At 36.9% G+C, this 16147-nt stretch overlaps 1 protein-coding gene across 1 annotated transcript in view; it reads right to left on the reverse strand.

The window, feature by feature from the left end:
- Positions 1–523: 523 nt before the first annotated feature.
- Positions 524–16147, reverse strand: part of LOC124168106 (condensin-2 complex subunit D3-like) — a 32485-nt gene continuing 16861 nt past the window's right edge. Inside the window, exons 8-16 of the mRNA XM_046546219.1 lie at positions 13492–13758; positions 12124–12367; positions 10995–11220; positions 10141–10264; positions 9330–9497; positions 8505–8688; positions 6441–6694; positions 4788–4925; positions 524–1312 (exon numbers count right to left, since the gene is read on the reverse strand). Of these exons, the coding sequence (XP_046402175.1) occupies positions 1229–1312; positions 4788–4925; positions 6441–6694; positions 8505–8688; positions 9330–9497; positions 10141–10264; positions 10995–11220; positions 12124–12367; positions 13492–13758 (1689 nt within the window). The 3' untranslated portion in view covers positions 524–1228. The remainder of the gene's footprint in view (positions 1313–4787; positions 4926–6440; positions 6695–8504; positions 8689–9329; positions 9498–10140; positions 10265–10994; positions 11221–12123; positions 12368–13491; positions 13759–16147) is intronic.

Genomic DNA, 16147 nt, shown 5'->3' on the forward strand with positions numbered 1-16147 from the left:
TGACCCCAAGCTACGTGAAGTTCTCCACACTAGAATGAATCCATACAAATGTAGGGGTCTACGGTTAATTAAATTTGTAGGCATCTTATCCTCTTCTATTAAAGGGATTAACATGAGGAAAAATTAATACAATTCAACAAAATGCAGGAGGTATCTTTCAATACAGTCGGCTAAATCAAATGCAGGTCATTTACCAAATATAAAGGTACCTATGTAAGTACTCTCCCAGTATGTGCCTAATTAAGAGATTCCCAAGATATCTTGTAAATTGCCATCCAAGATGATTCTGCATGATAAGTTAATTCACAATAAAACAACAATACCATGAAAAATCTTTATGTAAAATCACTCTTCAACAAGAATATTATATATAAAATTTGTATATAATACTGATGGCTTCATAATATCCATTGATAAATCTTTAACTTACGGCAGTGAAAATACACACTTAAAGAGTAATAACAGTTATGAATAAAAACTGAAAGAAAAAAATATTCTTCATAGAGAGGGAATAACAGAGGAGTTAAAAGAAAGAAGTTACATTTTGTATTTTACCTGAAATACCCATAAATACAACTTTGATAGGAGAAAATGACTAGTTAGGCCAATTAATGAATATCTTTCTGGATATATGGCCTATCAATGTACCAAGAAAAAGGAAGGTAAAAGAAGTTCAAATACCATCAAAGAAACTGAAAAAAAAATTCAACTGCACAAAATTAAAGCCAGTGTTCGTGGGATATAATAAAAAATAAAAATGCAGAAAGCACTACCACAAGTTCCACCACAAATATGTACCCCACATTAGTTAGAAATCACATTCTTATGCCTAAGATAAACTGTCATAGGCATAAACTAAAAAACATACCAGTACAGGAGTCCAGTTTCTGAATAGCAAATTATCACCATGACAAGAAAATGCCATCAGATTTCACAAAAAAAATGAATAAGTTCAGGTACTTTGTGACCATCAATGAAGCTGAATTAACCTTTCAAGTCCCAATAAATGCATTAAATTCACAAGATCCAAACCCTGTTTTCACAGAAAACATGAGAAAACAATCACAATTTCATAAAAACATTACAAGATTGTAAGAAAAATCCACAATGACCTTCTAAAATCACTCAGACATCTGGTTCTGATTTCCTCACAAGTGCTGAAGTATAACCACAGCAAGTTGTTTAACTCATCTTGCAGGTGTCTTGCAGTTCATAATTAAGAATACCATCAATTCTTTTTTGACTCAAAAGATTTAACATTTCTTGCTAAATCATCTGTCAATTTTTGATCCCCAGAGGCCAATTCCAACACCTAAAAATGGGAAAAACATTAATTAATCATCAAATTCTAATCTGCCATTTTATTTGTAGAGCAAGATCAAATAAATTTAGCAATAAATATAAAAGGCAGAAACAAATACAACACCTTGTATGCTGAACAGTTGTGAAAACATACCAGTGAAACAAATGATCACCCATAGCAAAATAAATAATTTCATCACAGAGCTTTAGGTTGGATGGGAAAACTGTAAATTTTACATACATAAATAACTTTCAAACCAGACCAGGTTGGATCAGACCAGATGATCTAATGCAGTAACAAAACCAGTGAGGTTAAGTCATAAATGTGAAATGTATGTACTTAGTTTTTCTCAACATGACAATTTCATGAAGTTACCCTGAAAACGACTCACTTGATCACAGTTTTGGTTGTCGGTGAAATCAACTTTGACTAATAATTGCATCATTGGCATCGACATGAATGTAAAAAATATGTAAATTTATGATTTTTTTATGAGTAAAGTAGTAAACAGAAATAAAAACCACAAAGGAACGAACCTTAAATAACAAGAAAATACTAAAACCTGGTCACATTCCAAGGTACAACAAATAATAAAAGGCAAGAGATTGTATATAAATTAAAGTTTGCATTACCAATTGACCAACATATTAAATTAAACGCCAATGGAGATCTAAGAGGCTTAGTATATATCCTGAAAAAAGTAAAAATTTAAATACCTACTTGCCAAAATAGAGGGTGAGTAGAAAATTTAGCATGATGTCACAATACAGTTAGACTACTTTCAAAGTTTGGTATGCCCTTTCTTGTACTTCAATTAATGACAGGTGAGCAAAATTATAGGAATATTTTAAAGCATTCTTAATCTAACAACTACACAAGGTACACTGCTTAATACTTCAATTTACATTAAATGACTGCATGATTCCCCATTTCATGCTATCTATTGAAATTGCAATTGAATTTTCAAGAAAACGGGGTAAAAAGTACAAGGATCAGTCATTACAAAACAATTTAATTTTAATGACTTGTGTGGCAATAGAATCAAGATCAAAGCCATGAGCCAATTTGGCAGCACCCTAAACTGCCACTGAGGCTTGGCAAACTTGTGCACTTTAATACACAGGTGGGTATAATTTCTACAGACTGGCAGTATACTAAGGACAGACACCAAATGGACTTATCCCAAGTTGCTAGTGCATTTAGATGGTTTTCCCCATATGCAATTCTATGGTATCAGAGAAAAGTAATTAGACTTATACTGTTCCATGTTGCAGAGGTTTGTAAAACAAGTTTCATTCTAATGTTTATGGAACTCAATAATTTGAATATCAGTGTTTCAATAAGTGCTTGAATTTTAAGGCACAGATCAAGTATATTGGGAATTAATGGAAGACGAGGAAATCAATCATTCAAGGATTAGGAATGCATGGGAAAATGTAGACAAAATTTTTATTCTCAAGGTTTCTGAAGTTCAGTTGCATCTCGAGCACTGCCAACCAAAATGCGTAATATTATTCCATGAATTAACCGATTGTATGATTCGGGAAAGTATGTTATCTCATGCTACATTACTTAACTGAATACTTAAATTGATTCATTATGTTATTCTGCGATCTAAGGGCCAATAAAATGCATTGTCTACTTACCTTTAAACATTATATTTTCTGCCTTTTAATATATTACATTGATTGATGAATCTGGTGGTTTCACTGTCACAGTTAATACACGTAGGAGGGGTGTCGAGGATTACAAGCAAATTACGCACAAAAAATGCCAGTAAATCACTATATTCTAGGGATGGTTGGATCGGATACCTCGGATTCAAATATCCGCGGATATTGCCCTTCATTGGATACATCGGATCCAAAGTCGCGGAAGACATCGGATCTGGATCCGAAATTTTAAATAATAGCTTCAGTGAATGCAACGCCCAATAAGTGTGGAAAGAGTTCCGATTCTCTCTTTGAATGTGCCGTCGCATGCGATTAAAAAAAACAACTTGAAAGCCTATAGAAATGATTTTTAATTTATAAAAATATTAAAATGTGTATGAAAATTTAAAAATCATTCCTTCGATTGTACGTACCCAGAATAAACTTGATTAATTACTTCATTTAATAGAAGGAATTTGAAAATGCATTTGGATCCGAAAATATCCAATCCGAAAATCAAGGATCCGATCCGAATCCGAAAAAATCCTGGATCCGTCCATCCCTACTATATTCTTAGATACATTCACACGCACATACTCTCAATCTTTCACGCACACAGACATATTTTCATTCTCTCATATCTCAATAAAATAACGTGAAAATATCATCATTGGAATATTTACTTCGCTGGATACATCGAAGAGTATTTCTAATGCACGAAGCTAATTAAAAGTGAGCTTTTATTCAGCCAACTCAGTCATTAACATGCAACAAAGTTAGAGGGGAAAGCTTTCAACAATGCAGTATTCATTTACATTTGCACACAATATGAGAGACCGAGAAAATGCAGCTTAATAAAATCTTTGCAAACTAAAACACGGTAACCCAGTCGCCAGAAACATGTAAACAAGTATGCAATTAATACCGTGTGTCAACTTTTTCTTAGCTTTCATTGCCAACACTCAAAATTTCAATGCCTGAACGAGACTTTAGTAGCTAAAGTTCCACTTTATAAAGTGAGACCCTTGGGACGACTTTGAAATGACCTTTAGCTAAAGTCTCACTTTACCGTAAAGAGAGACTTTGTAAAGTGAGCAATTTCAGTGTCGTCTATGAATCGCACCCTAAGTCATTCTCTGTTGTACAACCGACTGCTGCCTTATCGTGGGCCAAGTTCAATTACGTGGGTACTAACCAATTCCTTTCCGCAATAAAGGTTTCTGCTCGAACTTCACTTTCTTTTAAATCCACAGATGGAAATGGCCAAACTTAAGGATACAATTTTTAAATAATTGAAAGTTGGAGTTCGGGTCTGCAAGCTGTGCAGCAAGCTGTATCGTACAGGAGTGAGCGCACCCATTGCTAAAACTGCAAATTTTCACGTTCATTGGTGACTTGGGATTTATAAGCGATTGTTCTATAGAAATTGATGAAAACTCCTTCGAGGAATGATAAAAATGGGTCTTTCTGTTTTGTTTATCATGTAAATAACTTGATAACTATTCGATATTTTTTCTGCCATTGGGTATACGGGCAAATATGTATCTACTTCTTCGTGCTCGCTTTCGAAAATTAACGTAATCACTTGAAATATGGTTATCACTTGCGTAAGTACGGATTTACGTACGTCGAGACATGCGTAACTCAGGGGATGCCTGTATCCATGTTTTCTGATTATTCATGCCACCTCTCCCCATCATTAGCCCGTATAATCGGGAGTGTGCTGGATAATATTTTTTTCCATATTTTATTGAACCTGGGAGTTCATACTAAGGCATTTTAATAACCATGAGTTATTAACCATAATATTAATATCCACAGCCCATACTTACATCTATTTTGTACTCCTTAATTGTAAGAACTAAGAAATTCATCAAGTGCGTCAGCAATGGTGACTGCAGACTCTCCAATCTCTGCATCAAAGACACTGCGATTGGTAAGAGAACATCCAACATTTCCTTCTGCATGCCCTATAAAATACCAAAATACTACATGTAACTCATACATTATACAAAAGTGTAAAAATCACAGATTTCAAAGCCCTTGCCCAAGATTTTAGAGATAACACACTCAATAAGGAGCATGTAGGAAAATATCACGAAAACGACCACTTCCCCAAATTAAAACTAAGGTTGATATTTTCTCAAGTTCGCATCTTCAAACTATGGTCACATTTTTCAAATTAAATGAAATTTCCATAGCATAGAATAATCGAATGAATAATATTGGAAATATTCCACAAAATAACTTCCATGTAAATGCACTCATAGACCAAACTTTTCCCCAATTTTTTGGAGCCATTTCATATCCCATCATATTTTCCTGAATTCTCAGCCATCCCTGGCCTGTATCAACCCTGATACAGCCTTTCTCCAATTCTTCATCACCCATAGTAAACCTTTTATTTCCATGTTCAGGTTGCATCTTAAACCCTTCTAAGCCTTATCTTTTTTCTATATTAAAGCATATTTTCAATATCTACTCTAGCCATTAAGGGACTAAAACACTGAAGCATATTAATATGTTTATGCTGATAATCCAAATTTATTCAATTATGGTCTTTTAATGGCATTAAAATTATTCCAGAAATATCAAGTAACTGAGCTGAAAACTGTCCAGAAACTATCAGGAAAGAGCGTCAAAAACAAACACAATCTTATGATACGATCTACCATGCAACTCGAAGAAATTTGGATGGAAATGCATTCAAACGCATTTTATTAGTGAATTTAAAGGATGATCAACATTGATCAAGCATGCTGATATGATATATTTCAACTCAACATATTGAATGAGCATTCCACATAGTTTATGAGAGTCCAAAAAGACAGATTAAGACTTGAAATGTAGGCTTTCATAGCAAGATTCATTAGTGTCAATGGCTTTCGGGAGCAGCTGTGTAATGCGCTCTTTGTCATGCAAGCTTTAGTGGCGATTGCAGGTCACATCATCAGATGATAATGCAACCTACAATGGCTCACAAAGCTCGGGTAACAAAGCGCAATACGCAGCTGATCCTGATAGCCGTTGACACCACAGATTAAGACTATTTGGTGCTCCATAATAGTAAGGATAGTTCAAAAGATTTAAACATGTCTCAAGACAGTTTCAGGCATAATTTCAACTCAAGTTCAATATGACTACCCCATAAATCCTTTAACCCTTTTGCTGCTTCAATAGATTTTTCATCGGTTCCATTATTTTGCCTATTATCCAGAAAAAAATGAATTGAATCATTCATTTGACGTCGCTGAATGTCGCCGTACGAATGAACGTAGTTCCGCTAGAATTTCGAGCAGATGACAGCACCTACGACCGAAGGGAGGGTTTTTCGAAAACGTAGATATTTACCCGCATGTCGTGTTGAAAGGAAATGTTTTTTGAAAGTCGTGGAATATCCCCGCATGTCGCAGGCAATAACCATAATGTTTTTTGCAGGTATTCCCACTTGTAGCAGCGAAAGGGTTAAAATAGGTATCACTTACAGGAAATTGGTTCTTCTTCTTTCTTCCAGGAGTTTCACTAGGTATTTCAGCTGCAGCAGCTATGGTCTCACTAGAGGCACCAGCTTCTTCAGCTAATGCTGCTTCTGCTGCCATTTCTCCTTCCTCCATCTCGTCCTCATTGCCTTTCAGCCCACTGGGACGAATCTCCTCCGTTGTGAGCATCCAAAGACCATCAGCAAGCAGCTGACATCCCTCAGCACAGTCAAGTGATATTGCACCCTCCACTACACCACCTAGCGACATCAGGAGAAAAAAATGGAATGAGCCTAGCCTCTGATAGGGTAAACAATTATGAAAGCAAGAAATGTAAAATAAGTACAAGCATTAATCTCAAATCCCTCATTCATTCTACAATCTGCAAAAACAGGATGCAGCATACACCCGATAATTCGGCTGCGGTTAATCCATGTTGCAGATTATCCATGCTTGAGTCCACACTCCGATGTTTTCCACAATCTTTATAAAATCGGATGCATAAGTATCAAGATATTTGCATTTCATTGCAAGGCTACACCGGGCTTATTATTTCCATTGGAATCCTCTTCGTAAAAGGGAATTATTTCATTTACTTGCTAACAAGGAATGTTTCAAGTTTACTTGAACGTCGGCACTAACATTGCAGATGACTGTCAGCGGTGGGAAAAAAAACTCTTGATTAATTTTAGAAGATCATTCAATGGTTAACCAGTCGTAAAACAAGAGAAATGTTATCTACAATCTTTAATATTATAATGGTATATTTCACATCGAAAATGCACAATTATTGCCTAGCCTGTTTATGCCATGTTTAGTCAACTTCAAACTCGAAAGGAAGTGAATCGTAGAAGTTAAGACAGCAGGGGAGGTGGAAGTAGAGATTGCATGAGCCATAGCCAGGCACTTGCATGCGTAGACAATTTGCCATAAGTCCTGATTTCCTATACCTGCTGCGGCACAATGGTGTGATCACGCACCCGTTGCCTTGATGGGAGTTCGAAGCATAGCAGTGTGCTATCGTGCAATCAGTGCAATCATAGCAGTGTGCTCCATCATTAGCCCAGATAATAAGGAGTTTACTAAGGTTATAACTAAGAATGGGTCGGCTACACTGTTTCATTGGTGCCAATTCCGGTTCAGTTCAAGCAAACATTTCTTGGTTCTGGTTCCTAACCCAGCAATAGTATGTGTTACAGGAGTTCCTGCACTATATCTGTCCATTTTTTTAGTACACAGATAAATTTATTACTTTTTATTTTGAATCAATGGCTTCATTAAATTCAATATGCCTACATAAATGTATTTTTTTCATGGAAAATTAAATTTTCACCGGTCATCTTTATAAAAAAGTTATCACCTGTAACAATGGACATATTGTGGTGATTGTCTCAAAATTAGCATACCCGTTATACTGGTAAACTTGAAGCATTCCTTGTCAGTAAGTGAAAAAACTAATTATATTTTACGAAGGGAATTCTAATGGATTTAATAAGCCTCATGTATCCTTACATTAAAATTCTGTAATCCGGGTGCTTTTGTATCTGGTTGTATTTTTCATAAAGATCGAGGAAAACATGTAAGGGGGAAGAAATTCATGCACAGATAATCCACAATACAAATGTTCTATACACCAATAATAGGGGGCCTGATGTATTTACAAGGTTTACGTTTAGCTATTCAAATAATTTCTTATCTTGGAATATACATATGTATTTGCATACTTATAGCAAGAACTTTATCTGAATCATTATTATAAGTAAAGAATAATGTATTTCTGCAAAATTATTTAAACAAACTACAACAAAGTATCTGGTCGAAGTCTCAGAGTAAACTAAAAGAAGTTATGATTATTATATCCATAATTAAATAATGCATATATGTATTTCTTTCCATGGAACTAGTGCCCATCATAAATGAGCTAAGTGTATGCAGAAACATTAGCAACAACAAATAAATCATACATTTAACAGGCTGGCACACATAAATACTTAAACTCATTAATGAAAAAACACACCATTTTCATATGAGAGAAGGAGATAAAGCCTAATTTCTTAAAATCATACTCACCAAGCACTTCACGGCAAATTTTTCCGATAATCTTTTGACGCTGATCATCGGTGATATGTTGGAGCATAAATCTAAATATATTCCTCCTCTCCTCCATTTGCTCTTCTTCATTGCTTCCGTGGAAAACATTTTCAATATTTCGGCCACTCGAGTCAACAGTATATACTTTGTATATCTCATGACCCTGCATTAATCAAAGAGCATGATTAGAAATAATCATTAGAGAAAAATATAAGTTATTAAATGTCCATTAAGAATACAATATTTTGGTTACCAGTGAATATTAATGTCACAAACAAGGTACCACTTGCATTAAAAAGAAGTTACTACTTTTTCTGAGCTCTATACATTTTATTCTCTTGTTGTGAGTATCCACTGTACTCAATTCATGAGTATTTTGAGCTGGACTTTTCTTCTCTTTTATTTTAAATGTAAATTTAAATGTAATCTTTGTAATGTATGTGTTTCTAATGTTTTAATCCAATGTACATGTTTTGTATGTTTCGTTGTATTGAATGTTTTCATAAATGTGTTGTATACAGCATCCGCGAGGGCCAATCCTCGCTGTGGATGAATAAAGATAAAGATTACCACGGCGTACTAATAGCATAGGGTGATGCACTTCACAAATAAAAAGAAAACATAAAAACTTGGTTCTTATATGGCATAATAGTCCAAGGAAATCTTCATACCAACATTCCTTCAAGCATTTTATCCCCAGTAAATTATTTCTCCACAATGAGGGTACAAGTTTATATTAACTTTAATAAATGAAAACATGTTCAAAATACTACACATATAGTAATATTGTATAATCAGACAAACCTCATAACTATTGTAGTGGAACAGAGCAGGAAGTATATTCTGATACATGATGCTTGGCTGGCTATGGGAAAGGCATCGACCAAGGTAATACGATGCCAACTGACTCACGGATATTTCTGGGTCATTGAGAGCAGTCAAAAGGTCAAACAGCAAGGCTCCACGACGAACCTAAGAAATAAAGATAAAACTCCACCATAATTTAATCCTGCTAAAAACAAAAAATATCATTATAAATATCCTTTTCCAGGGAAAATTTGAATGTGCTTCAATGTTTGGTCCTACGCAACTCAAATGGCATGTGTTCCATGGAGGCCTTTCATTGTTGTTTACATTACCATGAGCCTAATATGCCCATAATGGAACCAATATTTTCCAAGTGTTAACAAAAATGTATCCTTTGAAGTCAATTTGTAATGTGTACAGTGATAATATGGATATTTCAGGCCATTTTTGATGATTCACTGACCATGTCAGCTTTCATCACATACTCCAACACTTTTACATGAAATTGCATTACGAAATAATAGCAAAAGTTACTTTTTCATTTTCCACAAAATATTTTTTAATTTACATATTTTCCATCCTAAAAATTGAAATGAAAACATCAAAATCACCTTTTTCTATGCCATCCAGTTATCCATCCTCTTTCATCACTACCCTCGTCTTATTCTAATTCATCATCAGAAATGTAAGAGAGTTGAATATTAGTAACAGAATATAACCAAGCTATGTAAAATTTGGAACTATGCCAAGTAATAGTAGCTACGCAAGCATACAATTACAACTTCATGGGAATAATAGGTAAACAAACCTTAAGGTAATCTTCCTGCAAAAGCTGAACTAGGAGGACTAAGGCATTCTCTCTTAACGTAGTGTCCGAGGCATGCAGGCATGCTGACATCTTTGGCAGAAGAGGATCCACAAGTTGAGCAAAACTGCATGTACAAAGCCAAATCAGAATAAATACACAGAATTCTACGTCATGAATAAATGCGATATAGGCAAACACTTCACACAAATAGATAAGTAGCATCTCTGAATAGGAAACCATTAAAAAAATACTATATAAAATATACTATTATATATAAAAGGCTTTCGCAGCGAGATTCATTTGTATACAGTTCTGTAGATGGGCTGGTAAGGCGTACCCCCTAAAATCCAAACTCGTTATAAGCATACCTGTTATACTACCTTTTTAAATCTGTAAAATATAGCCCTACTGTAAATGGATTAAAGAAAGAAAAATCAGAAATGATTATTTACTTGTTCAGAGTTATCTTGTGGCACAACTTGGAACTAGTATAAGAGTTGGAGTTTGACATTTCAATCGCTGCCAGATGTATAATGCATGTTCAGCTGTTGGCAAATTTTCGTGAGTAGGTACCGCCTATATTTTTTCCCAACTACAGCACTGTTTGTATCAGAGGCTTTTGGGAGTAGCTGCATATTAAACTTTATCAAGTGAGCCTTTGCGGCCATTTCAGATTACAGGATGCATCATCAGGCAATGAATAAAAATTGGAAGGCGGATGTCATTTATAAATCTAATCATCAACCCTGAATATATCAGACATTTTGTATCTCTTCATGATTAAGCTAGACAAACTAACAATAGCATATATGGCATACACCCATTCATCATTTCTCAATGCTAAGGGTACTCACCTGCGGCACATATCAGACAAGGCACACATGATATTATTCCTGAGAGAGGCCCATGCTGGGTCTGAGGGGGGAGGGTGGGTGAGGGGAGGCCTCTGCAGCAAGGAGCCAAGCGAAGGAACAATGCGAGCCGCAAGACGAGCGTCCTGTAGGCACAACTTGCCAAGCACCACCACTGCGATAGAACAAAGCTGAGGGGATGGTGGACGGAGTCTCTTACCAGCCCTTGCTGCATCAAAAAGGGATATCCAAGATGAAAAAGTGAATAATAACAAAAAGCGTATCAATTACTAATCCTAAATCAACAAAAATGATTATTTTCATCGACTTCCGGAAATTATTAATTCATTCAGAGAACCCTTAAAAATTCAGATATCCAAAATAATTAATGTGAATTATGAAAACTGGTAGAAAAATTAAAACTAAAAATGACAGACCCGCTTTGGTCAAAATGAGATCAATTTGATAATAAAAGCAGTTATGAGGTCTCAAAATCATTTTTTTGGAAAATCCAAATTATCACAAAAATCTCAACTTAAAAGTTGTAAGATTTTTTTTCAAGTTCGTAGATTTAAATCATATTCATGGATAATTATTATTAATAAGCCAGTTAGAAAGGCCAGTAAGAACTGGTAAATGTGTTACATAAACAGTAAAAAAAAAACTAGCATGAAGATTAAACATAATAATACCAAAGCCATACTGCTTTTTAAAGCTTAATGAGCAATGAAAGTGAAGCTTAATATAGAAGCAATTTCATCAAGGATCACCAATATATTAGATTCTGCCATGACCGATGACAGACAAAACTTGATGAACAAAAGGACCAAAGAGTATGAGCAAAATCAGAAGAATTACATTCATATTACAAGTGAGATGACACGGATCCATTAAGGTCATTCTATTCCTGCTATTGAGAGGATTCTATACCTGTTACTGTATTTCTCTGATTATTATCCCCCTCAAAATATAGTCTCCCCCCCCTAATTCCAAGGCTTCAGTTTCGGGAAAATTTAAAAAATGCGTTTGAATGTAGTCCCCCCTTTACTTTTACAATGGACATTTTTGAAAAAAAAGGTGGGACTGTATCCAGATTAATACGATAATAAAAAATGGAATATACTATACTAACCATTTGGAGGTGGGAAAAGTATGCACTGAATGGCTGCTATGGTAGAGTTTTTTACCACTCCTGGGCAAACTAGAGCCACATCTGCCATGGTTAGCAAACGCTTTATCAGCATCTCTTCTTCCTGGTCCTTAGCTGGAATTTCTCCTGGCTGGTGCCGATGAGCACTGCGGCCATATGCTCCCAATCTTCGACTACTCAAACCTCCCCTGGTATTCAAAGCTGAGAGGATATACTGCTCACAAGACTGGTAAGAAAATTTTGAGGCCTTTCAATTAAAATACAACACTCATTCTACTTTCAATTTGATTAATAAACTGCGATGATAAAAATAATTTTCAACAGAGACTTCTGTTCTTTCTATGCACTGAATTACTTAGCGAATACTTGACAAATGACTCAACTTGTATCAGTGAGAGCCCAAGGTTTCATCCAAATATTACACACCCAACAGACAATGATATTACCTGCCCTAAACCAACCACTGATAGAATTAGTAGGACAATACTGACGATTCACCACCTAAAGGGTCCAGTTGGTTTGGAAAGACAAGGGCAGAGCTCATTCCAGACTACTATTGGTGCAAAAAAGGTAGAACACTGAACTTTAAGCATTTCTATAAAATCCTACCGAAGCTCCAGAGGGTCGTAAACATTTCCCTTCTATAATTGAAAGAGTGGAGAAGAACACACCAAAAATTATGACAACGGCAAAACGGTCGTCTTCTTCATTTCGTCATGGGCAAAATATTTTATTGATGCATTTCATTGTATTTTTTATAGAGAGAACGACATCTTTGCATTACAAATAGCTTTTTATAATTAAAGTTTACTCATTCCTTGATTTTTTAAATGGCTGAAAGCAAGATTTCAATTTCCGCGGTGTAGAAAATAAAATAAATAATGCTGTTATGTACGTACAATATATGTAAAAAATATTTCTAAAATTTTCGTGTAAGGAAATGTTTATATTGTTCCTCTTACTGAAAATAAACCAAAAAGGCAAAAACTTGCCGCAATGCACTCTACCAAAACGACGGAGCTTCGGCAGGATTTTATACAAATGCTTTAAGTTCAGCATTCTATCTTTTTTGCGCCTATAGTAGTGATAGATAGATAGTCACGGGCACGTAAATATCATGCATTCAGGGTAGAGAGCTAATTCCTTGCCCTGGCCCATCTCACACTTTGAGGATTATTTTTTAGGGGACTTCACCTCAGGATTTTGAACCCTTGACCCTTCAATTACCACTCAAGCACTCCACCCACTGGGCTACCATGCTCGCCAACAATATTTAAAAACCAATTTTCTCCTTAACTGCATCACGAACATGATGATATTTTACCAAACCAAAATCCTTTGTTCTCTCACCTGGATGACTGATGCACCCCACATTGGAGTGAAAAGGTGACAATCGGAATCTTCCAAAGTGCCTCTGTAAGCATGCCTCGATATTAGGTAGAGGGCATCAATGGAGGGGCGTAAGAGCGACGGTGGGATCATGAATTCTGAGACACGGTCAAGAAGGTGGGATTCCAGCTGTTTGGAATTTTCCAGCGAGAGGTCCACCGATACCTTCCCCAGGACTCGCATCACTAAAATGTTTGTTGCCTCATCGAATGACGTCCCGTCTTCAACCTGCAAAAGCCCAGAAGCACAACATTCATAAGTATGCTACTGAATGATCTGCGCCACAATACGAAGAAGAACATATTCACATAAATGAAGCAAAACAAAAAAAAACATTGGAATTAAGGAAATAAAACTTTGTAAGGTTCACTGATTGTTTAATTCTTAACAACTCTCAAAACATTGCTGCCCAACTGCAAAGATCGTTTCCCACCGGAAAGAAGAAGTGGAATTTACTGCCTGAAGTGCGACGATTGTGACATGAGATACATCGGCAGAACGGAGAGAAGTGTTAATATCAGAGTGATTGAGCTTCGCAACTGCTTCAAAAAGAAGAAAGATCAATCCAACTTCGCCAATCATTTATTAGAAGGTAAACACAATAGTAATTTTAAGCCGGATATCCTACATTCAGAAAGAAACAGGAGGAGACTCGATGCCCTGGAAACGTTGGAGATTATATAACATTTAAAGAACAACACCCCCCTTGCCAACGAACAAGTGCTCCCCGCCCACTCCCCTCTCTTTTCCATCCCCATTGTAACGTTTCAATTAATTACTCTTTTTTCACACGTCACTTACAAACATTTTATTGCACTTTTAAATAATACAAACTCGGGAGCAGGGAAACACCCGTCCGCCATAACTATCACAATCCGAGTCCCCCCTTTACTTCCTCTCGCGCCGTCAACAATCCCAACAATTACCTCACTCCACCTCTGCTGCTTATTATTGCTTGTATTACGTCACACCAAAAACCAAAACAAACCACTCAAAAATAGGTGTTACATTTGCCCCATTGGAAAAGAAAATGGAATGACATGCAATTTTCTTTTTCAAAGCCTTCAAAAACAAAGTATTATGGGTTACGGGCGCGGCCCCAACGCCTTCAGTTTTGAACTTCCCCCTTTCCATCACACAAACACAGTTCACTCCACTTCACACACTGGCATTTCATTATTCCATCTGTCACACTTCTCTTACTTATCACTCCCCTTCTCCGTTTACTTTACTCATTCATTCATCACTGTCATCATTCATTCCAAGCATATAAATACCAACCATGCACTTAATAAACAATCAACAAACACTCCTGCAATCATCCATATCAAATTATTACACATGTATTTACCCTCACTTTTCTCCTATCACATCACCCTTCCACCGTCTCTCCAGGGTGTAACCACTCTCGCCACCTATCTAATTGCCCCATTTTAAATTTTACTCTCCTCCTTTTCTCCTTCCTCCTTCTTCTCTCCACCCGACCTTCGTCCCTTCTTACGTTACCTTCACGTATCCTAAATATTCTCGCGATCCTCTCAGAGTCACCTTCTCCCGCCGATCCAAGCTCGGTTATGTGACTGCTTCCTTCCGCCATCATGGAATTGACAAGGTGCTGTCGCTCCGGTTGGCGCGCCTCCGCTACATTGTTTAGTGCAGGCCGCTGATCAGCTGATCTCTCGCCCGGCCGGTGAAAGTATCCATCGCCGAGAAAGTCATTGTCTCGTCGTCCCTCTCTCTGCTGGCTCGACGCCTGCCACTCCTGCTGCTGCGACTTCCTCGAGTCCCATCCGTGCTGCTGGTTGTGCTGGAACGTGCCTCCCGACGTCCTCCACGCACTCTCCTCACGGGGTCCTGATGTATGCCTCCCATCGAACGTCGGGACCTTCAACTGTACCGCGGATGCCATCGTGACGCTGGGTCTCGTGTCCCTTCTTTTATCAAAAGCGGTTTTAAACGCTCCTGCAGCTCAAATTTCGCCCCTTGAGTCGTCAAGCCCCGATCCCTCAACAAACTTTGTAAATCCACCTTTTTCAGTTCGTAAAATTTTTTCATTCCCGCCATTTTGAATTCCCGCTCTCTACGACGCGACTCGTTCCTCAGGCGTTCCGTGGTCTCGATCCTCTCGAGAAGTCGTGCCCTACACGTTGCGGCGCCAAAATGTAACGTTTCAATTAATTACTCTTTTTTCACACGTCACTTACAAACATTTTATTGCACTTTTAAATAATACAAACTCGGGAGCAGGGAAACACCCGTCCGCCATAACTATCACAATCCGAGTCCCCCCTTTACTTCCTCCCGCGCCGTCAACAATCCCAACAATTACCTCACTCCACCTCTGCTGCTTATTATTGCTTGTATTACGTCACACCAAAAACCAAAACAAACCACTCAAAAATAGGTGTTACACCATCAATGATCTCCTACAGTGACAACCTTTAAATTTTCAAGTGCCTATCCACATGTGTGCCGTTAAAATTTCCAAGAACAAATACTAAGCAGTGCCTTTACCAAAATTCCCCCAGTGACCCATGTCCTTCCACAGCCGGACTCAACGACCTTCCATAGACTATTGTCATTTAGAAAACTCAATGTACCCCGCTAACCCTTTCTT

The sequence above is a fragment of the Ischnura elegans genome, chromosome 11 (assembly GCF_921293095.1).
Source record: "Ischnura elegans chromosome 11, ioIscEleg1.1, whole genome shotgun sequence".
Taxonomy (NCBI): Eukaryota; Metazoa; Arthropoda; class Insecta; order Odonata; family Coenagrionidae; genus Ischnura; species Ischnura elegans.